The 27296-nt window shown below is 37.5% G+C and overlaps 4 protein-coding genes across 11 annotated transcripts; 3 read left to right on the top strand and 1 right to left on the bottom strand.

Moving 5' to 3' along the window:
* The first annotated feature begins 1763 nt into the window (after nucleotides 1-1763).
* Nucleotides 1764-11917, top strand: LOC128875090 (ABC transporter G family member 23-like). Its single transcript, XM_054120421.1, has 12 exons — nucleotides 1764-2272; nucleotides 7395-7605; nucleotides 8508-8778; nucleotides 8886-9308; nucleotides 9379-9465; nucleotides 9578-9690; nucleotides 9765-10150; nucleotides 10250-10365; nucleotides 10474-10544; nucleotides 10624-10712; nucleotides 10789-10965; nucleotides 11079-11917. The coding sequence occupies exons 2-12, from the start codon at nucleotides 7397-7399 to the stop codon at nucleotides 11378-11380; spliced, it is 2244 nt and encodes a 747-aa protein (XP_053976396.1). The 5' UTR covers nucleotides 1764-2272; nucleotides 7395-7396; the 3' UTR covers nucleotides 11381-11917.
* Nucleotides 11918-12581: 664 nt separating this feature from the next.
* On the bottom strand, nucleotides 12582-15837 carry LOC128876027 (DNA excision repair protein ERCC-1). 4 transcript variants are annotated; one of them, XM_054122117.1, is made up of 6 exons: nucleotides 15699-15837; nucleotides 13652-13769; nucleotides 13464-13573; nucleotides 13200-13394; nucleotides 12916-13101; nucleotides 12582-12835 (listed from the first exon to the last, which is right to left on the bottom strand). In XM_054122117.1, exons 2-6 carry the CDS (start codon nucleotides 13722-13724, stop codon nucleotides 12629-12631), a joined length of 771 nt encoding a protein of 256 aa, XP_053978092.1. In that variant the 5' UTR covers nucleotides 13725-13769; nucleotides 15699-15837; the 3' UTR covers nucleotides 12582-12628. The 4 variants fall into 4 exon arrangements, with proteins under 4 accessions (XP_053978092.1, XP_053978093.1, XP_053978091.1 ...); XM_054122118.1 differs by lacking the exon at nucleotides 15699-15837 and adding an exon at nucleotides 14491-14617; XM_054122116.1 differs by lacking the exon at nucleotides 15699-15837 and adding an exon at nucleotides 14200-14338.
* On the top strand, nucleotides 14437-17788 carry LOC128876026 (STAM-binding protein-like A). Of its 2 annotated transcripts, none has more exons than XM_054122113.1 (8): nucleotides 14437-14591; nucleotides 14682-14780; nucleotides 15071-15292; nucleotides 15379-15564; nucleotides 15642-15945; nucleotides 16075-16187; nucleotides 16267-16369; nucleotides 16456-17788. In XM_054122113.1, the coding sequence occupies exons 1-8, from the start codon at nucleotides 14452-14454 to the stop codon at nucleotides 16519-16521; spliced, it is 1233 nt and encodes a 410-aa protein (XP_053978088.1). In that variant the 5' UTR covers nucleotides 14437-14451; the 3' UTR covers nucleotides 16522-17788. The 2 variants fall into 2 exon arrangements, with proteins under 2 accessions (XP_053978088.1, XP_053978087.1); XM_054122112.1 differs by having other exon boundaries at nucleotides 15639-15945.
* A 3543-nt stretch (nucleotides 17789-21331) lies between these two features.
* LOC128875087 (uncharacterized) lies at nucleotides 21332-27278 on the top strand. 4 transcript variants are annotated; one of them, XM_054120418.1, is made up of 8 exons: nucleotides 21332-21461; nucleotides 25056-25216; nucleotides 25442-25588; nucleotides 25726-25860; nucleotides 25941-26150; nucleotides 26250-26487; nucleotides 26567-26639; nucleotides 26709-27278. In XM_054120418.1, the coding sequence occupies exons 2-8, from the start codon at nucleotides 25153-25155 to the stop codon at nucleotides 26712-26714; spliced, it is 873 nt and encodes a 290-aa protein (XP_053976393.1). In that variant the 5' UTR covers nucleotides 21332-21461; nucleotides 25056-25152; the 3' UTR covers nucleotides 26715-27278. The 4 variants fall into 4 exon arrangements, with proteins under 4 accessions (XP_053976393.1, XP_053976394.1, XP_053976392.1 ...); XM_054120419.1 differs by having other exon boundaries at nucleotides 21419-22228; nucleotides 25944-26150; XM_054120417.1 differs by having other exon boundaries at nucleotides 21423-21931.
* The last annotated feature ends 18 nt before the right edge of the window (nucleotides 27279-27296 follow it).

Raw genomic sequence — 27296 nt, 5'->3', positions numbered from 1 at the left:
TCCGTTAATCCGATGAATGGTACTCCACTTAGCAGGAGAGTTCGACGAACGGGATTCTGGCTCATTCATTCGGTGATTTCAACGCTCGGTGAGAGAGTTCGGCGCGCGTATATCCGACGCCGAGTCACTAAATCGCTTCAATGCTCGGCAAGTGTGTTCAACGCGCGAAAATCTGGCCCAGCCTTTTGCGCAATCGACGAGTGAGGTTGCACACGCTTCCTGCAATAACATAAACAATTTCTGCGTTATGTATCCGTTGTGATAATTCTTCGTGCTTACACAATATATCAACCATGCTCGAACGTAAACTCGTTTGAAGAAATGTAAACAGAATAAATACGCATAATGATTTTATCCACGATATTTTCAGCGTACAATAATGTTCATCGATTTAATAAAATCTGTTCGACTGCGGTATTAAAAAATACATTTGGATAATTGCATCTGTTTTCTTTTTCTAGAGCCACACCAGTTATAAATATGGACGATTTGTTTATTAAGTAGGTGTTGGAGAATATTTTTGAATGGAATGTAGATGCTTGTAGTCGTTGTAAATTGTCTAATAAATATTTATAGCTCTCGGAAAATGAATCTGTCAGTTTTCTTGTTGGAGAATATTTTTAAATAGAGTTACATTTTATTATTTTTCACTTTTCGTTACCAAGTTACTTCATACATTTATTATTTATAAAGAAAGTGAGATATACTCTCAGTAATTCTTAACAAATGAATCTTTCGTTATGGTTGCGATGAAATTTCACGTTCCTGACATATTCCTATTTTATTTCATTTATTTTCCCCTTTTCACCTGTGGGAGAACAATGACCAGCGATCAAACGAATTTCAGTGTCAAGAGCCTCCATGGTCCACGTGGAAAGTTTCCACTTGGAATCACCCCGGGGAATCCCATTCTCGGTGACCGCAAAAGGCACAAGAAAAGCTTCCGCCCTTGGAGGAGAAAGAAACGACCCTGAACCTGCCTGGATACTTGCTAACAGGGAAGCTGGGATCTCCATCTCGCTAACAAGCAAACAAATATTCATCAACGAGCATAGCCGCCAGCCCTCGCTATTTAAAGCGTCACAACAACCTGTGATAATTTATCATCGAAGTATCAACGTCATAATTGTCGTTAATAATCTGTCTTAGATCACAGGATAAGCCTGGCATTGATCTTCCACTTCGCATTTTAGTATTTATGAAACTAACGTAGAAATATTAAACGTTGTATAAAACGAAACAATGTTTACAATTAAAATATTCGAAGTTAAATCTGACGAAAATTATACTATACATCTGATTCACAACTCAGCCCTACACCATGCCGTGTTATTTCTGTCTCAGTTTGTCTCCGTTTAAAGTATTCGAGTTTAGCATAAGTCTAGGTCAGATCTAATCAAAATTATCCTGTATTATCATCTGATTTGCAATCCAGTCGTACTCTGTAAGAATCATTTATGACACCGCGTGTTTACGAAACCTAACGTCCTCCTCGCACAAAGGCAAACCGTAATAAACTTCCATCTCGAGATCCTCCTCGTCCCATTCCTACAAAAAAAGAAAAACGGAGTCTTCCGTTCCCCGGGGTCAAGCGTGCAAAAAACGATTCCGAACCTGTATCGAAACCACGCCACAAACAAACCGGAAAAATCTTCATCCCGCGAACAGGCGAACGTATATTTATAACATCGAGGCCCCCACCTCGGTGTGGCCTTTCCCGCGGTGCTCCGAGACCGCTCAGGAACGTTGCACAAGCGTTTTGATGCCCCATTCCGCAGCCACCGGAGTCGCTTCGAAGTCAGTTCGCAGCGGCACGGTGACCACGCCGCTCGTGCATTCGCGACGGTTTCTCGTCGTTTCCTTCGTCCTCTCAACCCTTATCGTATGCCCACGCGCGAGCAAACCTCAGCGAACCCCGACAGAGGGTGCCGATCGAGAACGCGATACGATTCGTCGGGCTAAGGGAAAGGGAGCGTTCGGAATCGGAAGTTCTGAGGAAAACGTCCAAGCAAGGGCGACTCGCGTCGAGGATCACCTGGAACTGGTCCGCGCAGGACAGTCGGTCACCTTGGATGCTGGAAGTGTCGTGCGACGGTCTCAGAGCGAGGTGAACCAGCGAATTTCGCCACGGATCATGGATGTCCAGTTGGCCACGGTGAGGGACAGAACCGCGAAATGTAACTAACTTTCGAGGGGGACGAGATCTTGCCTGGGTATCTGCTCGTGCGAAGCTGTGAACAGGAGTTTGCCATTGTTTGAGAACGTGACGCAGGTTAGTGTGGAGCTCAGGAGGTGGTGTGCATGTGGTTCTTTGTGAGGTGTTGAATTGCTCATTTTTGGGACGTATTTTGGGGGGTTGAATTCGGGGGCTACAGATCATTTAAAAAGACTGTAGCAGTGACATTTCTGAAATATTACAAAAACAAAGGATTTGCCTCTCCAGGATATTTCTTTCTTCCTATATCTATTTTTAATTTATATTTTGAGTATCTTCGTTAATTTAAAGAAGACTTAAGTTGTGGAATTTATTTAATATTAAAAAGAGGTGAATACTGCAGTATTCTGTACATATGATAGATTTGTAAGGGTACTCAGGTTGTCATTAGGCATTTGGTTTAAATTAATTGGAAACATGGGAGAATTTGTGCAACCCGAATAGCACACCCAACAGAGCCATTTGCATATTTTAATTGGATAATGCTGTACGACACTGGACAGGACATGTATTGTGAAACCTGTCCAATCCAGTACTTTGAATTGCTTCATTACCCCTTTTCTATTCGAACCCCAGAAAATCTGAAGAAAAATCCTAGTTTCAGAATAAACTCGTATTTTTAATTAGAGCATATATAATTAGAGTCTATCAGAGGACTTTGGAGCCCCCTGTAACAATGTAACAATTTTTTGTTAACGTCGTTAGGTGAAGCGCAACTGTTTTCATAAACTGCAATCCCCCATTTAAATTGCAAATATTTTAATAAAAATTAATTCTTCATTGGCAAGAATTACAGAATTAAAACATCATTCGAACGATTAGCATTTTTATTAGGGCGTTAAATGTTTTGCAACGAGCAATTACGATTTCAGCAGCCTCGTCGAGTAAACAACACGAATAAATTACTGTACGTTAATTCCATTATTTTATTGCGTTGCCAATCTTCGCTTCTTCTCTGCAAAAATTTGCGAATTCCCCATTCGCCCGCAGACGTAAAGATCAAATAGAACCTGTTCTTCATTTATTCAGCGAGTCATGACTGGATGAAAATCCAACGAGACATGGGAAGTCCTAAAAGTAAGAATCCTGCGTGGCGAGTTCGCTTCCATAGACCCTGCGATTTCCATGCAAATCGCAGACGTCAGTGAATTATTTACCATAATTTCATTCACGGTCGATTCAAATTTTCATATCTGTTTCTATTCTTCCGATGAAACGCCGTTGGGCCAACTGTGCCATATTACGATAACCTTAAACAAGTTCTTTGAACTGGAATTAAGTATCGATTTTATTTCAACTTAAAACCGAGAGACGGATAAGTCGTGCAAAAGAGAAGTTCACCATTTGTCGAATCGATCAAGTTTATTAACCGTCAGGAACTCCATAAAAGCTTGCTACGAGCATGTCGTTTACATTCAACTATACAACTTGTCACAGAAGTCTTTTTACGACCAAATCACACGCTCGATAACTATGACTGTAATTTCAACAGTTTTTTTTACATTGCATACGTAAACGGAAAACAAATTCTTTGAAACACTTTACGCGATAAAACGTGATTGATAATGACAGCCTAATACTTGGAATACTAGCTATTAGAACAGGAACACTGTATCCATAACGACTTTTTTATTTCAATTGTAGAGAACCATTGAGAACGCGTCAAATGAGTAATATCTGTCCTCGTTGCTTCTTAGAAATAACGAGCCATTGTAAATCGTATTTAAATTGAATGATATTTACAATATCGACTCTAACCGAACTCGAATAACGCATTTGACTCGGTATCGCGTGGATTTCTCCTTGTTGCCTTTATTCCCTCGCGCGAACCGACTTACGGTTGCGAAAGATGCGCCTATCTAAGGTTACGTCTAATCGCTTTCCATTTCCTCAGGCTTTCGCGCGGACAGGTCGTTTCTTTCCAATGAACTTGCACGGACTGGCGATTTTTCTAGTCGCGAAACGGGCCTCGTTCTGGCTTCCATTTCTCGGAGAATATGTAGCTACATTTAAATTAAAATATATATTTATATTTATAGACTCGAGACACTTGGAAAAGCCAACAGTGAATAATTTTTCTTCGCTAATCAAGTGTTGAAATACTTTTTTAATGGACTGTCTTCCTTCGAAAATTCTTTCTTTAAAACCAAAAGGATGTGTGTCAACCTCATTGACCAGTCGAGTCGCGATTATTTAACAATTTCGCAAGTGGTGCACAATATGATCGTTTGTTTTCGTTCAGCTTCCTCGTGCATCGTCACCGACGCAAGAGACGTGGAGATATTTGCAAACTTATTCAACGTATAAGGTCGAGATATGTTGTTTCACACTTTATAAGAACAAGTGACGTCGTTTTTTAACCTCGACATTTTCCACGTTATTTTACCCATAATTAAACTAAACACCTTTCTTTTTATTTAAAAACAAACCTAGCCAGGTGTAACATTCGATTTGTAACAGCAGTATTTATATATTCTGGATAACAAGTGGATCAATTTTATATTTGCACTTTTTATTCCTTTAATCCATACTACATGTGGGCGCGCGCGTGTGTATGTGCGTGTGTGTGTGTGTGTGTGTGTACAGATGAATGTTATGGAATATTATACATACATATAATATAGACTACCTATATACATAGAAATATTTATATTTATTTTTATAATCGTATACATGATTTTATAATTATATAAACATATATATCGAAACAATCTCTGATGCAATAATTGATTCTGGCGAAGGAAAATCCGTCGTCTGGCCTATTGCGAATATTCCATTGAGAAACGCCAGATTTCGAAAAGGTGTAGACGTCTTCTTTATGGACCCAATTGCGCAACGCGTACATAAATGTTATAAATCTTTCGTTCGAAACAGAAAACCCACCGTTTCGTAAGATCACGTGTGATTCATGCATCGAAATTATTTCTTCATCGCCATATACACGTGTGCCCTAACCCAACTATTCTAAAACTGGGCGTCGCGAATGCTGAACTTACTAAACTTCGATTATAATGTTCAATTCATCCCTATAAATTATAAGAAAGGAGAGTTATCTCTCGAATTATAAGATTAAAGAATTCCTCCGTATCTCGCGTCCGGGTCATCAACGAAACGTCCAAACCGAGATGTTTCGCGTCAGCGATGCTAACGATCGGTGACTCGACAGGTCTCTAATTAACAAATATTGCGATTCGGTTCCTTGGCGGCTTGTTGTTTCCATCGAATCGCTTCGTTGAAATCTTCCAATGGAAAAACGATGATTTGACAAGGTAACGCAATTGCGCAAACGTGGGATACAAAAATACTCGAAAGAAAATAAACCAAACGTAATTACTACAGCTACCGATCTTTAACGGAACGATACGTTAAAGAAACATGCGAACTAAAAACACTCGTGCGTGCCAGATCAAATTTTCTCCCATTCGTCAAGTTCAATTAGAATTAAATATCGCGAATCACCTCGACGCTCGCGAACATAACTTCTAACCGGTTACGCAGGACAGTTGGGAACCACGATAAAGATTTGGATCATCAAGATGGATGATCTAACGCGTTAATAACAAGCCAGTACTCTAATTGCTTACCATTTCGAAATATACATAGTGTAGGTAGGTTCTACGGGACACTTGGGAATCACAATAAAGATTTGGGTCAAGATAATGAAAACTAACGCTTGAATTCAAAGCCAGGTGTTACTACAGTACAATTTTATATCAAATAACTCATAATTCACCACCATTTCGAAACATGCAAGGCTCAAGTAGATTCTACAGGGCACTTGGGAATCACAATAAACATTGCGACGAAGATAATGAAAACTGACGCTTGAATTCAAAGCCAGACGTTCCTACGGTACAATTTTACATCAAACAACTTGTAATTGCCCATCATTTCGAAATATACAAATTGTGGACAGGGCTGCTACACGCAAGATACATGCGAGCACCTCTCGAAATGAGCGAGGGGTCCTTGAAGAAACCCGATACACGTAGCACGCGACGGTCCTCCCCCACCTCCCGATTTTTTGTGCCCAAATTGCGCAACAAGGTCGAGCAGTTTTTAGAAAATGAAAGTGAGAAAAAAGAAGTAAAGAGAAAAGAAAAATGTCCGCGCGACCTCTACGCGGCTGGCGAGAACTCGAGCAACGCGTTCGGGAGGAAAGCTGATCGAGCAGGCTCGTAACCGCTTGTACGGTTGGCTGGACCAGCTGGTGATAGGTGAGAGTGACGCCTTACATCATCGATGAATTACACCAGCTATTACGCATGACCGATCCTCCAGGCATCGCCTCGTCCTTCAGGCCGCGTTTCCAATTTTCGGTCGCCCGAACCGACGTCACTGAAAGTGAAATTCGTCGTGATTTACCCAGAAATGTAGAAATTGGAAATTGGACACTTAACGAGCCATTTTACTTTGTTGATTCGGTGTAATTTTGGTTGAAGTTCGAGTTCGTTTATTTTTTGGGCGAGTTGTTTACAATTACGACTATTGGGAATTATACATTCTCATGGTTGAAAAATTAATATTACGAAATTGTAGAGTTACAAATTATACGTTTGTACCTTTTATAAATTTAATTGACTCTTACTTCTTATTTCCTAACTATGTACACGTTATATTCTGATGTACGTTTATTTAACTAAACTAAATAAATGTCTTTCTTATTGTATGATTTTAGTGTCGAGTTATTTTAATTTATTTTCGTCTCGCTTTAGTTTGAATTGTATTCATTTTAATCCCTGTTTACTCTTTTATTATTTCGTAATATACAAATTGGGATCGATCAACGAACGATGTTAATTTTATTTTCACCACAAAGTCCCGAAATGAGAGACAATAGTTGTGGTCGGCTAAAAGGAGAACCAGTTCAAACCCAAAGGGGAATGCGGTTACACTTGTTCATGGAATGCGGAGTGAAGTAATTTTTACACGGGTGCTCGAGCCTCACAATGGCTGACCAAAACGTCCGACCCGATACGAGCTCAAGCTCGTTCCAGAACCTTTCTCCCTACGCCGATTGCTTCTCCCCTAAAACATCGATATAAAACGGAAAACTGAAAACACGGAAACCTGCATACTCTGCACTACTATTTTTCGATAAAACTCGCTTACAGAGTCCATTAAAAAATCCGTACACTAATTGGAGCGATTGAATTGCCAATTGATCCCTTCCTTTCAGAAATGGAGGCTTCCACCGGCGTGTCGTCGCCGCCGAAGACTTCCTTGGAGCTGAAAACGCGACGAGCGCAGTTCAAGACGCAAGCCTCGACGTTGGACACAAGAAGAAGGCACGCGGTATGCGTGAGGAGGGCCTTCAAAAAGTATGGACCCAAGAACAACCCTAACGTCATCCTCGATGGATTGAATATGACTGTGCCAAAAGGCACGATGTAAGTTCTATTGTTTATAGAAATCTTTCAATCTATTATCAACGGCTGAGGACGTATATACACTCTCGGAGTCCACCTGTACAAATATCCTGTGCTCCAACAAATAGTCTCTAAATTTATTTGAATAGAAAATGCTGAAACAACGGATTACTCGAAAGTTAAAAATTGTGTACAGTTCCGTCCGGTGACTAAACACGTGCCGAACTCGTAAATCCACGTCGATTTTTGTCACGTGGAAACTGTGTGTCTTTCCTGTCTCCTTTTTTTCTTATGTGAGACAAAGTCCAGGCGCCGCGTCATGTTTACTCTGGAACATATTCATTACCGAGGCTCTTTCTTCGACAAGCCATTTAATATAGCCGTATAGTCATTTAAATTACATTACCGTGTAATTTACTTTCAATGTCGAACGAAGTTTATCATAAAGATTCCATGATATACAAGTTTTGATGGCCGTCATAAGCAACTACTCACTTCGGTCTGCTTTATGCAAGGTAGCCAAGTAACGCGATGGGTTATTTATAGCTTTGAGGCTTGCGTTTCACGGAATAAAAATTACGAAAGTAAAAGCTCCTTAGATATTATATTACTAGAATTATATCCATGTTTTCTATAAAAGTACGTTTTCAATCTGAAATCTCAAAATTTGTCAATAAAGCTGTGCGATCGTCATACTCGCAATGAGAAATATCGATTGAATCATCCGAGTTACGGAAAACAAAAGACGTTACCTTCTGATTGAACCAGGTTGAACGGTCAGTCGAACGCGAACGACATAAAATAAATAGTATTCCACGCGGGTGAAACTCCGCGCTAGTTGAAAATAAAAAGAAACATTTTTATTATTCCTGAGGCTCTTGTAACTCTGTCAATATATCTAATACATGTATTCTCTTGAATAGATATGGAATGCTGGGCGCGAGTGGTTGTGGAAAGACCACACTGCTCTCCTGCATCGTGGGCCGCAGACGACTGAACTCCGGGGAGATCTGGGTATTAGGTGGTAGGCCAGGGTCCAAAGGATCAGGAGTCCCTGGTCCACGAGTGGGTTACATGCCACAAGAAATCGCGTTGTACAATGAGTTCTCCATCAGAGAGACCTTCATCTACTTTGGTTGGAATGCTGGCATGACAACAGAGCAAATAGACAACAAGCTAGAATTTCTCTTAAAGGTAACTCTCAGCTTTTTTTTATATTTCTGTTTCATTTTATTTGGGTACTTAATCTCGAATAGTATTGCACCCGATGGTCCAGTCTGAGTGAAATTTTTGTGGAACAGTTCTTGCAGCTGCCATCAGAGCATCGATTCATAAAGAACTTGTCAGGAGGCCAGCAGAGGAGGGTGTCTTTCGCAGTGGCTCTCCTCGCCGACCCAGAACTGCTGATCCTGGACGAACCCACCGTGGGCGTGGATCCTGTCCTCCGTCAGAATATCTGGACTCACCTGGTGGAGATAACAAAGGAAGGGAACAAGACGGTGATAATCACCACTCACTACATCGAGGAAACGAGGCAGGCTGGTATCATTGGGTTGATGAGGAGTGGCAAGCTGTTGGCCGAGGAATCGCCAACGAAACTGATGGAGATCCACAACCTGGACAGTCTGGAGGATGTGTTCTTGAAACTCAGCAAACGACAGAACATGGGTCTTCGAAGAAGAAGCAGCATACTCAGCAGCGTCACTGGAGTTCCTCCTGAAGACGTACGTTTCTCTCTTATGTATATTATCCATGATATCACTGATATAAATTAGGTTTGTTATTTCTTTCCAGCCCCCTGAAGACGAGATGAGCGGGGAATTCGGTGACAATGTCAGTGTTTCTAGTCGGACGCGTCGCGTTGCTGTTGACGACGAAAATGTAATGTCACTTCCAAATTATTATTACAATATTATCGACATTGTACTCCAATCGAAAATATAAGTTTCTTTTAACACGCTTCCTTTGACATTCTAAATGCTTTCATGAACAGGTCCCAGAGTTACCCCCTGAAGAGAAGGGATCCAATAACTTCCAGATGATAAACCCCCAACATATGAAGGCTCTCATATGGAAGAACTTCCTGTGGATGTGGAGAAACGTGGGGTGCGTATGCCTTGATCATCAATGGAAAGATCGAGAATTCATCTTGTTGTAGCTAATTAAACTGTTCGTTTTAGAATGATGTTGTTCATCTTCGGTCTTCCAGTCGTCCAGATTGTCTTATTCTGCCTGTCCGTGGGCAAGGACCCAGTAGGCTTGAATATAGCGATAGTCAACAAAGAATTGAACAACACCAATGACCCCTGCGTACCAACGGTTGGCTGTGACTGGTCGCTATTGAGCTGTCGGTATCTTCAACATCTGAAGAAGAGATCGGTGGAGTTCGTGCCATACGACACGGACGATGACGCGAAAAATGCTGTCGAACGAGGCTGGGCCTGGGCTGCCATAACTTTCCCTGCAAATTACAGTGAATGCCTTACAGAGAGATTAGAAGATGGTAAAGATGCCGACGATTGGAGCATCGCGTTTTCTAGGATGATGATCATCATGGATATGTCCAGTGAGTTCGTGCTCGTTAAATACATATTCAGAAGGGATATTTAAAGATAAGTTTTAGTTTATTTAATTGCCATGGAGTTCGGTTTTTTCTTCTTTCTAGATCAACAAATCGGTCAGCTTCTTCAAAGATACATTTACAAGTCATACGAAGACTTCGCTCGCGACGTGACGGTAGCTTGCAATTACAGCGGGAAGTATGCAAGTATTCCAATAAATGTAAGTCGAGAAATAACTAATGAGCATTCGTCCCGCTTAAAAAAAAAATGCAAGCTTGAGTAACATGAATAGATATTTTAAATTCAATTTGCACTCTTCTGTGTATAGTTCGAAGAACCGATTTATGGTCCTGAGGAGCCTAACTTCACGGACTTCGTAGCTCCAGGGGTGATTTTAACGTGAGTATCTTCTTTTCAAAACATACATTTTTTTTTTAAATCATTAAGAAGCTTTCTATTTAACAAATATACGTTTCAGAATTATCTTCTTCTTGTCGGTCGCTCTAACTTCCGGTGCCATGTTATTGGAGAGGAACGAAGGCCTTCTGGAAAGAAGTTTAGTTTCTGGTGAATAAAAGATACAATTAGCGATAGAAACGACGAGTGGATACACCGATTTAACGAATTACGTTTCTTTTGGCAGGTATCACTGGAACAGAAATCTTGATGGGCCAAGTGATAACGCAATTCGTGGTTATGCTTGGACAGTCAATCATGGTTCTAGTGTTCGCTTTTGCGGTCTTCGATATCACTTGCGAGGGTGACGTCGTCTGGATCTGCGTTTTGACTCTCCTTACTGGATTTTGTGGAATGTCTTTCGGTAAAAAAACATTAAAATAATGTCTATTCTTTAATCTTCCTGTTGATATATTACGATACTAGTACAGTGACACCTCGAGACTTGGTAATATAAAACAGACAAATGACTTTCAGGATTCACGGTTGCTGGTGTCACCGAGAATGAAAGGAGTGCCACATACATGGTGATGGGATCTTTCCTGCCCATTATAATGTTATGTGGAATAATTTGGCCCACTGAGGGAATGCATATTATATTGAAGTACATAAGCTATGTCCTACCTCTAACAAAGAGTACAGAGTCTATGAGGGCTATGCTGGCCAGAGGTTGGTCAATATCCAATCCTACTGTTTACAATGGTTTCATTTCGACATTCATTTGGATATTTATCTTCATGACACTTTCGATACTGTTAATTAAATTCAAGAAAGGTTAAAAAACTCTGCTAATTATGTATATTGATATATTTCAAATATGCTAAACTGTGCGAAAAGTATTGCGCGAGTGGACTTAACCTGTATCTAGGACTTGTTACATCCGTTGTTCCTCTTATGTTAAGGATAACATGAACAATGAGTTCTCGTAAAGTGTGTTCGAAGAATGCATCCCTTTTATGTGTAATATATTCTTTGCTCAACAGGGTTTTATTATATTTATTGTATGTACTTCCGCATTATTGCGGTATAATGACGGTACCATTTGTACAGTACAATGATAAGTAGATTCTCAACTATCAAGCACGATTTTACGATTGTGTAGTTTTCATGTTTTTATCTTGTTTAATATATTGATATAAAAAAAAAAAAAAAACACCAATGATTCCTTTCATAGTAATTACATTTTATTTATCATAGCGTTATATCAAATAAGTATAACAAATAGTTGTGTCCTTTTTATATAAATTTATTTTAAAATAGGTAAATGTACATAGAATTTTATCAAAAGATACCTCAATAAATATCATTAAATAGAAGAGTACGGAATAATTATTGAGTATAAAAAGTTCTACAAAAAAATCCTCGACAGCATATATCTATCTTTAATAGACAGCTCACAATAAACGTTTTTATGTTATGGTTTGTAGTACCAAATCAACGTAAAACTTACAAACCATTTTACTAAGTAATCACTTAATCTCTTAAAAAAGATTCTTAAACTACTCAATAGTATTTACAAATGCTTCTAATGAACTTTAATTTAATTAAATAAAAAGAAATTCAAATTTCCCCGCGAGAAATTAGTGTCGCCATCTAGCGGTGAAAAGGTCGAACTAATTTCGGAGTTTGGTCAGCGCCTCTATCGGGAAAACGCCCAAGTTTGTCCTCGATTAGTTCCCACTGTCAACGCTAGATGGAGCCATTTGTTCGTTTTAATTAAAACATAAGGAATTTAGGGTTAAAAAATGATTCTCATTCATATTTTCGTATTGTAATGCGTGTTCAATAATTTTTTATAGGATATAAAACCATTTTTTTTTTTAACGAACAAATGGTGCCATCTAGCGTTTACAGTAGGAACTATTCGAGAACAAACTTGGGCGTTTTCCGCTAGATGGCTATTCATATAAACGAAAATACCGGGAACTCGCAAGAGAAATTATGATAGTTTAAAAGTTTAAAAAAGAAGGCTAACGCATATACAAAAATATCTTTAATACAAATCATCGTTCACATAATACTTATACTTAGTGCGTTACAGATCTCGAAGGACGTAAAAATGGTTCGTGTAATGTTTTATGAATTCGTTCAGCTTTTTGTATACCGATACCAGGACAAAGAGCTAACGTATTTGGTTTTGTCTTGATCAATTCGCCTAATGTTCCAAACGTTGACAGAAGAGTCGTAGCATCTGTTTTATTAACCGATCGTATCGTAGTTAAAGCGCTGACCAACTAAAAAATATATATAAGCGACAGCTATAGTCCTCTATAAAGAAACAACTTTGAATGCCAATTTCATATTATATGTATACCTTTTGATAAGGTGCTGTATCGCTACGGTCCATAATTGCATCTGGTGGTTTATTTTCATAAATTTTATATGTCTCAATAATTTTACCAGCATCTTCAGCACTCCATGCCAACATCAATGTCAAATCCGCGAGAATGCAAACTCTCGTTAAATGTTTTAGAGCATGATGAGGATCTGCTACATCTACCTATACATTTTACAATACTATATTAATTAAGTTACTCAATTAGCAATCTTACAATGTCATTCAAGCATCACTATAATCTTTAAATAATTATATCAAACCTGAACTAAAAGAACTCGAAGATTATACATATTCCCCAGTGCCTTTAATCGTTCGTGAATGTAGTCAGGATTAAGTTGATGGTAACGTATAGACAGGAATAACGCACAGCTAGTTTTTCCCATTACATAATCTGGCACAATTTCAGAAAATTCCCATGGGATATTTGATAGGGATTTCAGCAATGGATTTCCTTTCTGAAAAATAGAATTTCTGTTTGTACAAAAAGAAAGAAAAATATATAAATAAAATTATCACTATTATACCTGTTTTAAGTTGACCAGAAGTGTATTAAATTTAGAAGAATCACTAGCTTTTGATGATCCAGGAACAGGCTCTTCAAAAAATTCAGATTTCTTCAATCCACTAAATGCAGCTGTGCATTGAAAAATAATATTTCATGTAACAATGCAAAGAAACAACTATTTAGAATGAAACATATAATGAAACTTACATTGAAAGGAAGAATCAGTCTTGGGTTGTTTAGGTGGAGATACATTATCATCATTATCACTTTTTCCTTCCATCTGATTTACTCCCTCTTACGTTTAATATTGTTCGTTTATTATAACCTAAGGAATTATCACAATTATGATGCACTAATACCGACTTCATTTTATCATAAAATTTGTAAAGAAAATAACAATACGATCGAAAAAGCAAATAATAAACTCTTACAGCGTTGAAAAAGTGAGGAAATGCAAATTAAAATCATCAAATAAATGAGATATACAGGTTATCAAAGTCAATGACACAAATAATAATAATTGAACGATAATGTTCGAACAGCAACGTTTAAACTTATTTCTGTCAAATAAATTTCTGGCTGGGTTAATTGCTCGTGTCATTAGGTTAAAACAGTTATCGCAAACAATAATTAATTTATTCAGTTATATAATCTGAATCACCAACGTTCATACGCGTTCAATGTTTACATATTTTCTATAACGACTGTTTATTACGTGTCAGCATAATAATTGCTTTTGTTATCAAACATCGTACCGGCTAGCATAACGTCTTACATATCCATTAGTAACACTGACAATTGATAACACCTGATGAGACGTTAGTTTAAGATGTTTCTCTGATAAAACGAAGCGTCGTTTTCGTTATGTGGTTTTATCAATAGTTCACGGTTGAAATGAGCAAAACGTTGGCATATATTTTACAACATAGACAAATCACCGTTAACGAATGTTCGTGAATGCAATTGGAAATTAATATAATTCGTAGAACATAACCTAAGATTTTTAAATGAACAAGGAAAAGTCAGAGACAAAAACTGTAAAACACCTTCCTTCGAAGGATGTTGGATCAGATCCACGAGTACGATTAAAAGCTCTTTCGGATCGTGCCTCCAATGTATATATGGATTGTAACACTCCACCGCAAAGGTATCTGATCTTCATTGACACTTTGCTATGCTTAACATTTCATACATGAATAAATACTTTTAATATTATTTGTTTTTTCACACTTTTCAGGTATTACAGGTCTGGTGTGGAGATGATCAGAATGGCAGACATGTACATGAAAGACAATGATTTTGAGCGTGCATATATTTTATATGTAAAATTTATAACGTATGATAGGTTTATAATATCCGATGAAGTACAGTTCTGAGCATAAGTATCAAAGAGTAATTCTTGTATTATATGTGGTTCAAATTTGAGTATGATAATAACAAGCTACTTTTTTTCTATTTTGTTTAAGTAAGAGATACTTATCTACCATCATGATGAAAATGAAATATTTACTAATTTATGTCTTATCTAGAATTAGTTTCATTTTGAGAATTGCTCTATGTTGATACTTATATTCTGCAATTAATATTTCATTAAATGTTTATTCTTCAAAGAGTGTCTCATTAAAGGATTTTTGTGGAAAAAATAAGAGATCACCCACAATTTAATATGGTGCCATTGAAAGATAAAGAACAAAACCAACAAACTTTACGCAAAGTAATGCCAAAGGCTGAGGAATTAAAAAAACAATTATTAGAGCAATACCAGGCAGATTTAGATAAATATTTAGAAGATGTAAAAGAGAGAGAGAAAATTGAAAAAGAGAGACTGAAACAGGAGGAATTAGAAAAGTATTTATAACACTAGAGTTTTAGAAATTGATAAATCATTATCAATATTGAATAGTTTGATTAATCTATACGTAATATTTACTTAGGATAAGAGAAGAGGAAGACAGGAAAAACAAACTAGCTGCATCAGCAGCTGTTAGAGCAGCAAAAGCTGGGATGAGTACTACTGTAACGTCTCCTGAAGAGGGCAAGCTTAAAAAAGTTCCTAGTATAGCACAGAAACCATTGATAAGCCTATCTACTGATATAGCAGCACAGACATCTAAAGAGAAGTAAGTGTCGTTTAAAAATACACAGTGTTTTACAATAATTTCTAAAGATCTTTAAATAAAAGTCTTTTTTCTAGAAGAACTCCTACCATAGATCGTTCAACAAAACCTTCTGTGCTTATGAGTGACAATCTTACCTTACGAGACATAGTATTGCCAACTAAATTAATGCACAATTTTCTTAAGGTGGCTTTGGGTAATACTATGAACAATAAAGAGACCTGCGGTATACTAGCTGGAAAAATAGAGAGAAATAAATTAGTGGTCACTCATTTATTAATTCCCGAACAAACTGGATCACCAGATTCTTGTGTAACACACAATGAAGAAGATATATTCGATTATCAGGATCAGCACAACTTGATTACCCTGGGTTGGATACACGTATGTAGTCTTTTAATTCTGTTCTGAGATATAAATAGGCTAAATAGATTTCATTATTTTACGTTATAATTTAAGTTAGAAACTAAATTCGGAGGATTTTCAAATAGAAAAACTAATTGTACTTCACAGACACATCCTACACAGACTGCGTTTCTGTCTAGTGTTGATCTTCATACGCATTGTGCGTATCAACTTATGATGGCGGAAGCAATTGCTATCGTTTGCGCACCTAGATACGATGAGTAAGTAGGAAAGATTAGTTTCAAAGTAAATACACTGTATCGTATTTACACTTAAAAAATATTCCTCGTTTTCTTTTAGGACGGGATTCTTTATTTTAACTCCCGAGTATGGATTAGACTTTATTGCTAATTGTAGAGAAACAGGATTTCATCCACATCCAACAAAACCACTGCTGTACAAGGTAATTGTCGCAAAAGATCATCGCGTTTTGTATATGTAATTTAATTTCGTACTGTTATTGTAAACTGAAAAGAATCCTCTTTCCAGGAAGCAAAACACTGCAAACTGGATGTAACGGCACCGATAGAAGTAGTGGATTTAAGAAGAAAATGACATCTTTTAGATGTGATATACATACTTCATATAACACGTTACATATTTAACTCTTACACACGTGACATTATGTGTAAACAGTAAAAAAAAAACTGAAAATACTTTCGCTTACGTAACATGAGAACCTAGAGAGAATAGTGCAATTTAACATTTTCAATGCTTACAATATTTTTATGATAAAGCATTTAAAAAGTCTTTAATATATTTAAAGTAAAATGATGCATTTAAAATTGTATTTAAATTTTCAGTAAACGCAGGTTTATTAATCGTAGGAAATAATTGAATATTTAAATTATTAAACTACAATGTACATATTTTTGTTCGTATAATTTAACCAAATATTTCAGTTTTCTTTGTTGAAAATAAATTTTTTGCATGATTTATATACAACAGTAGACATGTCTATACTAGCGATATACAGATATACTTTATATTTATATTTATTATACTTATGTTACTTTTTCGTAATACTCAGATTTATCTGATGCTATCTAATACCGAAAATAAATGTACAAGATCAACACAAATTTTTGTGAATGTTAGTGGTACGAGAAATCTGTCTAATGTTATGTGTTCTTTTCGAGAGAAAACAATGGTGTTCATCACGCTATTTATGTGGACTATGTACAATATTCAATTGTAGATATCACGCGACCTTCTCAATTAGCATTAGTTATGGTCACACCATTAAATGAAGTCGCTTCATTGCGTAAGATCGTAACTGAGAAGTCAATAAATACATTAACTGTACTAGTCATAATTAATATCGAGAGCTTTCTATGAGATACACTAGTATATTGAAATTGATATATCGTCGATATGTCAGCTTATGCGATGATGCTTCGTTATAATTTTTGTAACGATAATGTATTTTCACATTGTGCGTAGATATTCTGTTAACAACATAAACGATTCGGATTAGTAGGTACCTGATGCAAGTTTACTTGTACTTCGTCTAATCATCGTTTATAAAATCGCAGCTCCTCTGTCTCATAAATGTGCGATACTTTGTATGTATGTGATTGTTCTTCCTTGTTAGTGATTTCCTTTCTTTAACTTCGTATGTAACATTCAACTTTCGTTGTCACGAAACGCGATTAAACATACGTCATAGGTCGATACATGTAAATCTTCATTAATTTAGAACATATCAATGTAAGAAATAATTTATTATAAAATGCTCGCCTAATTTCGCGTGTTATCACGCAAGTACATACATCAGTGAAAGCTTTATATTTCGCAAAGAAAGAAATAAATAAGGAGATAAATTAACAGGTAGATTTTGTCATTTTTTATAATAATCACTTAATCTCTTAAAAAAGATTCTTAAACTACTCAATAGTATTTACAAATGCTTTTAATGAACTTTAATTTAATTAAATAAAAAGAAATTCAAATTTCCCCGCGGGAAATTAGTGTCGCCATCTAGCGGTGAAAAGGTCGAACTAATTTCGGAGTTTGGTCAGCGCCTCTATCGGGAAAACGCCCAAGTTTGTCCTCGAATAGCTCCCACTGCCAACGCTAGATGGCGACATTTGTTCGTTTTAATTAAAACATAAGGAATTTAGGGTTAAAAAATGATTCTCATTCAAATTTTCGTACTGTAATGCGTGTTCAATAATTTTTTATAGAATATAAAACCATTTTTTTTTTAACGAACAAATGGTGCCATCTAGCGTTTACAGTAGGAACTATTCAAGGACAAACTTGGGCGTTTTCCCGATAGAGGCGCTGATCATACTCCAAAAGTAGTTCGTATGTTCACTACTAGATGGCTATTCATATAAGCGAAAATACCGGTTTCCTACAAAAAAAACTGTGATAGTTTAAATGTTTGAAAAGAAGAATATATATATATATATATATCTTCGTGTTTTACGAAAGGGACGACATTGTGCTTTCTTTAAAAGACCATCCACTGAATGCTATTATTCACCGACAAGAGCAGCATAATCAAACAAGATCATATACGAAAGAAAGAATTATTCAGCGCCAGGATATGGTATTCTATAGGGAACCCGTTGTCGGTACTTGCGAGCACTTTGTGAGAATACTGCTCGCCATTCACCTCTCCTTGCGTATATCGAATTTCCTGCGTTGAAGGGTTTCGCGCTTTCCAGGGTTTTATCGATGGCAGGGTCAATCTATTTTTACGTGGCAGCTTATTTGTTCTTCGTTTCAGCGCTTACACGGCGAGTGTAAATCACGCCACATGCAAGCATTCTTTTTCTGCATATTCATCTAACCTTGCACGTTGTACACCCGGGTATACACTTTCTTATCCAATTTCTTTGATCTATTCCAGCGTTAATGCGCTCGGTCAGGTACAATCGCGAATAAACATGATTTGCAAATATAATGGATAACTAAACTTTATTATTCGAATGTATTAAAACAAAATGTGTAAGATTACAATGTCAAGGGTGGCGAACCTATAACGTGCATACAAATCGTAAATAATGTTCATTGTATATTCTTAAAAACCATGCGAATTATAAAAAAAAATACTTGGCAACGAATGGAAAGATCTGTAAAAATGTTTGATCTGTTGATAGTTGTGCATATACGACGATGCGCGTCAGTGCTTTTCCGTTCCATGTAGATGTCTTGTTCAGTCTTGAAAGATCATCGATCTAAACACGGATTAATCATTACGCAAACAATGCTACGAAGCCGGAACTAAACACGTAAGGATGTACGTCAGTGTCTCTTAACCTCTGTACTGCACAGTTGAACCGTACCTCAAATATTTGCCAACAAATTAGATATTAGAAAGCTATCATCTTCTTCCTGCAACAATACATTGCTACAATTGCAATTTAAAACAACGCTAGGTTTTGTTTTTCTCTGAACTGCGCCTGTGAATTTCGAAAGATTAGAGATCTCAGTTCATGCTGCTTTAGGAACGTTAAGAAACACTGATGCGCATTGGTGGGAGCCTTCTACCATTATTTACAAGTCAGTCCGATGACGTACAAAATCCCTGCGGAGCAAAACGCTCCTGACGTGTACATACATATACGCTTACAATTCTTTCTGTCACGTTGCCTTTAATCTCGTTGTTACCAGTTTTTTTTGCCGTCGGATATTGATCAGGCACTGTGCAGTGGGAATTTCAGCATACGTGATTCTATTCCGAGAACGTGCTCGAGCGAGTACACACTTTAGTGTGGGTAAACGTCGGCGTGTGATTATCCTAATAACCGCGCGTTCATTGAGGATTCATATATTACGTAACGAAAACCGTCGTGGATTAACCCTTTTTTTTGTACGGTCGTCGTACGATGTACACTATGCGTCATCTGCGACGAATCAATTCAATTCCTTCATTTCGCAATAGAATATACATATGTATTCATACATGTATACATATATACATATATACATATATCTATACGCAACAATGTTGCAAAGTGAGTTTTGTAAAAAAACAAAGAAGTATAAGTTTTAACCTTTTCAGGCCTGTTGTTTGACGCTAGTTAAGCGTTGAAAAGAATATATTTATAATTATTTGCGCATTATTAAATAACTATAATTCATCGTAAAGTAGACAGTTATCGAATAACTTCAATATTGTACGTAAAACGAAATGACATAAGTATAAAGTCTTCCATAGCGGTCAGTATGTTCGATCGTGAAATATAAATCAGTATCATAAGGTGCAACGTAACGCCGTTACCCAGCTATTCATCGTGTATAATAAATTACGTTTGAGTTATAAGAGCCCAGTATTTGGCATGAAATTCTCCTCGAAGTCGGCCCTAACTTTATCACGGTCGATCGTCACATTTCTTATCATCTCAAACAATACATTTGTATAAGCAGCACTTAATTGCATATACTTAAACGATAAGTGACTATCAGCGAGTCGCGTTCATGACAGTCTTATCCGTACTCTGAGGCAGAATTGAGCATTTTTTTCGAGTAATCTTAAATAGTTTTCCTATTAAGGTAATTATCCAACTGATTTCTCGAAGGATATCGACACGTATGCGTACCTTTGCTTATACAGGGTGTCCCAAAAATGTTGTAACACCTTGAAAGTGGTGGTTCGGGAGGTGATTTGAAACAACTTTTTCCTTAGCGAAAATGTTGTCCGAGGCTTCATTGACAAGATATTAACGGAAAACACTGACCAATCAGAACGCGAGTATGCCGGTGGAGCGGTCGCGGTAGCGTATGAGCGCGGCCGCCTAGCGCGTAGCCACGCCTACCGCCTGCGGTCCATCGGCATACTCGCGCTCTGATTGGTCGGGGTTTTCGCTTAATATCTTCTTAACGAAACCTCGAACAACATTTTCGCTAAGGAAAAAGTTGTTTCAAATCACCTCCTGAACCACCCCTTTCAAGGTGTTACAACATTTTTGGGATACCCTGTATATCAAAATTACCATTGCCTGCGATCACAATAAAGACGTCACAATACTTTTAGAATTAAAACGTATTCTATATTAAAGTGAGAGGTTAACATCTACTCGATTAAAACAAAAAAAAGAAAGCTTTATGTATTAGGTGGACTGGAAAGTAATGTCCTTTCTTTTACATTAAATTCAAACAAATTTTGTATAAATTTCTGTTTTTAATTATTAATTGTATAATCGCTCCCGTTATCAATAGCCTTTTGCCATCTAGTATTCTTTGCAAATTGGCAATGCCAGATCGATAAAAATCAATGATGAACGATAAACAATTATTTAAAATTGCAAAAACGACATTATTTTCCGGTTCGCCTAATATGTTGTACACTGTTTTCGCGACCCGCGAAGATAGGTTTATCTAGATTCCTCGTTATCTAGATAAAAGTGTGACCAACTCTTGTCTGTGGGACGAGTTTGCACGTTGTTCTTGCCCTCTCCTCGTGGCCTGTCTCTACGATATTCTTCTCCTGGCGCGCAGAACGTGCAGTACGCTGTTGCTCTCGATGGAAGGAACAACTAACGGTACGGTGTGAGTCGACACGGAATCTCCACGGCTAAAAATTGTCAATGTTGTACAATATTCGTTTCGCGGGCCACTACGAAACCGTAACACGTGCCTCGATCGATGAAACATATCAAATAATTGAAACGTGTATACAGCACGTGTCGTCTGTAGTAGCGTGTCTTCGTTATAAATCCTTGTAAACAAAATACAGATGCAACCCGAGCGAGAAGGTGATCGCAACGTAAATAGCCAATGTCGATAGCGATTTAAGTGATTGTTACTGACGCGAAGATTCGTTCGCGAGAATTTCGACGATTCTCGAGTTTCTTTCGAAGCGATCGTTCTTGGAACGGTTGTACGATTGCTCCGTGCTTGATTTCCTGGAAGATCGGCTGGAAAAGTGCCCGAAGAATGTACGTATCGTCTTCGAAGTAGTTTCCCGCAAAGAATCGAGAAGTGAACGGGTCCAAGTGGGATCGCAAACAGTGTACGTACGTTTTTCTCTCTTCTCGGAAGAATAAACGTGTAATTGTAATGCAATTGATCGTGGGCTGCTGTAACTGGTTGGAGTATCGGTGAAATCGTGGTCGGATCGTGACATCGCCAGTGACAAATTGTGCATCGGTCGTTCGTGGAGTTTTAACACCTGCCATTTTTCCTACGTCTTTCTCCTAAAGGCATTATACATATACGATATACGTGCACGTACGCGTAAGCGGCTCTCTTCGCCAAACGGTTGCGAATAGGGAAAAAGTGGAACATTCTACTTTCACGTTTGTCGAAGGTATGCACTATTAGAGCGTGTATATTATACGCCGAGTCCACAAAAACAGGTTAATCCTCCTTATCGCGGATTAAACTTTTTCCATCGCGATCGGCGTTATTGGAATCGATTGCGATCGCCAAGTTCGAGCTTTGTTGAAACGTGACCCTGTTAAAAATATATATACACGCCTTTTTGTTATCCATTTCTATCGGCTCTCGGCCACTCGATGCGCACGATAAAAGCGTAACGCGATAATTGAGTATCGCAATTATCGACACCGTCGCGAAACGATTCAGTTACGATTATCTCTCCTTCCTCGTCGATAAAGTATAAAGTTACCTCTAGAAAGAATGTTAAATCAGATAACTCGTAGAAATTAAACGAGTAGGTGATCCCTCGTTCAATGGTTGCGTTACTTTCGTTAGACGAAGTTGGGGTTTGCCAACTGCGTCAAGTATGAAAGAAAGGAATGATAAATTTCCACCCATTTGCAATCATGTCTCGGAGGGTAACGAAGAGGGAAATTTATTATGCCTTTCTTTCATACTTGATGCAATTGCCAACCCTAAGCTAAGCTGAATTATATTAAACATAAATTTTTCTTTTCATTTTTTAATCTGTTCTCTTCTATTTTTCTTACTCCATACATTTTTTTACAGCCTCCCTCATACGTATATTAATCATTATTTTAGATCGTAAAAGCACGAATCTTCCCCATCGATTGGTAAACAGTGCTCTATCTTACCACCCCCTCTATAGCTTTCAAAATCTTTCAGTGTCATTCCATCGTATATTTCCTCCAAACACAGTACTTTTCCAGTCTCTGTATACTAACAGCTCATTCGAAACTCACGAAATCTAGATTTCCGTTCCGTCAAGTTTTCCTCAGTTTTTAAGAAATATGAATTGAAATCACCGTTTCGCGTTGTTGCTTTGCTTAGTACCGTCCAGTACACAGTACGTCTCGCTTTCCATATGATCTGCTCGTTAACACGTCCTAACTCGTAACTCTGTATAAATGTTAGCAAGCAGTAACGGCGGGAAGATTTATGTAACCTTGCGTAGAAATCTGGCACATGCTCGTTCTTGTAGGATTTCCGTAACCGATTATGCGGAATTGTCCCCGAAAACAGGAACGGTACATTCCTTTGCATACCACGTCGATCGCCACGTCGTCCAAAAATGTGTGACAGAACTTTTTCATTAAGGAATTAAAATAATTAATTCCAAAGGCGAGGTAATAATGAAAATAAATCTGGATAGAATTCGTGAATTTAGAGACGTTAAAAAGTTAAATACTACCACTGATGTTAAATTATCTAATCTTCTTCTCGAGATAAAATTTTAACTTGGTAGAAATTTTTACATTGTTAGGTTGGCAGCCAACGTGATACGTATTATACGAATCTATTCCATTTTTGAAATTATGAAACAATCTCAGGGGGAAATGTTTGTCGGTATTTTCGGCGTGTGTCGGATGGTGATTGTTGGACAAACTCTTACGCAATGCGAATAATTAAGGCTTGTATACGACATTTTTCGTTTCCGTTGATCAACCATAATTCGTTTACTTGTTTTTCTGTCTCCTGTGCTCTCTGCATATCATTCGCCCGTTATGACACACGTGGGTCACTCGTACACAAAACTTAAATTATAATTATAATTGTATCTTGTTCCAATAAAGACGTATTTGGGACGTGGACAACGTAAACAGCTCAATTGATAAAGCAGTGTATTCAATTTTTTAAATTACAATTGGTATATAATGAAAAACACAGTATTAAATAGAACATTTATTTGCTACATTCTTTCATTTCACAATTTCTCATTTTCCTAAGGATAAAAGTGGTTAGAAGCGTCGAGAACAAAATCTGATACCTCCTTGGTACCCGTATTCGACTTTACTCACTCTATTCGATTCATTTTCGATATCGTGTACCTGTGTATCGCCCGGATACCCGGATACTCGGGTGAGTGTCTCAGATATCGATACCACTACAGCGAAGTCGACAATAAAAGATCAAGTGTACTGCATTACCAATTAAGCTGTTCTTTCCGTTATCTTGCAGAGAATTTTACTTGTCACGTGTGATTGATGGGAATGACGTGTCAACTTGATAAAATACATTTCAGAATTAATTACAACTGTTTTATTTGATTAACTAAATAAACATGAAAGTACATGAATTTTGTACATTTTTCATGAGACAATGAATCCTGTGGTTCAACAAATTTAGATTAGGACAATTGGAGCCCTCACCTACTTTTCCTCCTTCCACGGGCCACATCACGTTTGTATTGTGTTCGCCTAATTAACGCGACATCAGCTAGCGTTCTAATGCCATGGCAACGGAAATAGAGTGGGGAGAGATACCTAACTCCGAAACTTGAAGTAGGCAGCGTTATTTGTTTGAAAGTCGGTAGCATTCGATGAAAGTAGTGATGGGTTCGACTGTTCGACTATCACAAGAATTTCTTGTTCTTATTTTTCTATCTCGATGAAATTCACAATGCATATTAAATTCACTAAACGCTTTTATATAAAATTAGTGAATTTATAACTTTTGTAAAAATAAAATAAGGTTTATGCACTCATCACATTCACTGTCTCTTTCTTTGTCATTTAAAACGTTAAACTTACAAAATTTGAACTTATCGCAGTTTGCTTCTATCTAGCGCAACTATTTCCCTCGCACTATCCGACGCAGTTTATCGTTAGTTGCAATATAGTAGCGACGTTTATTAAAAAATGTATCCATTATTTGCGTAGTTTATCTAAGATAACAGATAAACGGAGCGTGTGATGGGGCGAGGCGGGATGCGATAATTGGCATTTTGATTACAGATTTGATTTCGCTACGCGATCGAAGTCGAAGGTGACGAAACTCGAGACAAAGAAGCGCGTGCAAAAGTTTTTGAAATTTAACCGTGAAAGTGGACGGATGGAGAGCAACGCGAGGATGCTTCGATTATTTCTGATCGTTGTTCTGACTGTTTCCATGTTTGGTAAGACAGAAATATTATTATCGCGAATAAAATCAAATATTTACTCTACTATGCCAGAATCGCGGAGTGCGGCGATTGTGTATTCGGTGTTTGAACGTTCGAAGGGTTGAGATTTCTTTAATCGAAAACTGTTTTATTTCTAGTCTCTCGTAAAATGTACATTATATCGAATGCGTAGAGCGTAATAAATAAATTATTATCTTGTAAATTCGTGTGTTGTGTTAGTTGACAGAGCGTGTCCAGTACCGCTAACAGGACAAAGCAACACTACAGGGGTCGTTCCGAGCACGAAGAATGCTGCGACTGCTGCTTCGAATGCCGATAACAATGATACTGTTGTGCCTGCGGACAAACCCGTGGAAAACAAAAAGGGTGAGCTCGTCGAAATTTCTTGTAACGATCAGATCCTTCGTGACCCCATCAACTTAAATTAATCCAGCGCGATATAATACTGTGACTAATCAACGTGGGTAATTATACCGAACGTTCTGTTAATGTTTGAAATATAGCGGAATCAAGTAATAATGCAAGTACCAAGGAGAATTGTAATTCTGCGAAGGAACCAGTGGACATGCTTAATTGCCATGTCACGCCGCACGACAACGACGATTTAATAGAAAGTAACTCATCGTCAATGACGACAGGTACATGTCATTTAAAGTTTGAATGAATTAGACAGTTACTTATGAAACGGCTCGTACTATTTCGTTTGCATTTTAATCAGAAGCGACGACAACTATCGTAAGCAACACAACCAAAGCGAGTGACACGGAATCTCAGAAACAGAAAGTACCATCTGACAAGAACGGAACATCTGACAAGAACAAGGAGGAAATTGGCATAGTTCCGATAAATCCCATAGAAACTACGCACGAAACAACTTACGAGGTTGTATCTACAGAAACTAGTCACCCTGTAAATGCTAACGTCGCAGGTATAACAATTTTTTAATTTTATTTTTAAAACAAAATTTTGAAGAAACGTTTCAGTTCTTTGTGGTGTCGTCAAACGAATGCAAAAATGTTCGTTTCAGGCAACGATTCGAAAGTCGATATGAATCGTACCGATGTATCGATTAGCTCTGTAGCACCGTTGGTCGTAGCCAGTACTTCGAATGTAGAGCCTGAAGTCGTCGAAGGCGTAAAGTCGTCTGATCGGAGCCGTAAGAGGAGTATGCCATCGGGAACCATAGCGCTGGTTACCGCGATAAGTTTTGCAATAGTAATTGCGATAGCGTACGTTGGAATGATTGTTTGGAGGCGGTATATCGAGTAAGAATTTTCTGTTAGTTATCGTTACTCTACTGTTTACGAAAGTCAGTGTTTTAATCGATCGGTATCGTTGTTTTAGATATAGGTACGGACATCGAGAGTTACTTGTCAACGAGTTAGAATTCGATACTAACGACCTGCGTCATTTCGAGGTAAGAATATATCGATAATCGAAACTAAATTATTGCGCATGAATATAATTGCACTTTGTACCGTTACAGCTATGATTCTGCCAAGAGCGGAAAGCTGCAGAGAAGCGAGACATAATTGAATGACTCACAGCTCAGGCTGGTACCATGTAACTATTAAAGATTCATTGATCTGTGATACTAAAGACATGCATTGCGTCTGACAGTCAACAAACCAAATATATTTGGATAATATTATACATTTCTTATGATGTAATTGTTTTATATGTATACAACCCAATTTTTTCAACAAGTCGATCGTTCATTCCTCCTTCTGTAGAATTTAAAATAGCGTTACCTCGTGTTATATATATATATATTTTTTTTCGTAATGATTATAACGTGCAGATCGTTGAATAAATTACATAGTGCTGAGAGTAGTAATAAAAATTCTTTAAATGTGTATGGATGCTAATAGGTATGCGTATCGGTTTCCTTTAAATAATTCGCAAACAATATTCCGTACTGATTTGTAGTGTTCAGAACTGTTGCGAGATCGTATACTATGAATTGAATTTTTGTAATCTAGTATTTTTGTTTTACATTGCGTGTGATAAACATGTAAATAACTTTAGTTAAATAAACAAGTGTATTATTTTTTTACTGAACGATTTTTTATTG

The sequence above is a fragment of the Hylaeus volcanicus genome, chromosome 4 (assembly GCF_026283585.1).
Source record: "Hylaeus volcanicus isolate JK05 chromosome 4, UHH_iyHylVolc1.0_haploid, whole genome shotgun sequence".
Taxonomy (NCBI): Eukaryota; Metazoa; Arthropoda; class Insecta; order Hymenoptera; family Colletidae; genus Hylaeus; species Hylaeus volcanicus.
Note: the sequence above shows the minus strand (reverse complement) of the source record. Positions and strands in the feature narration are given on the sequence as shown.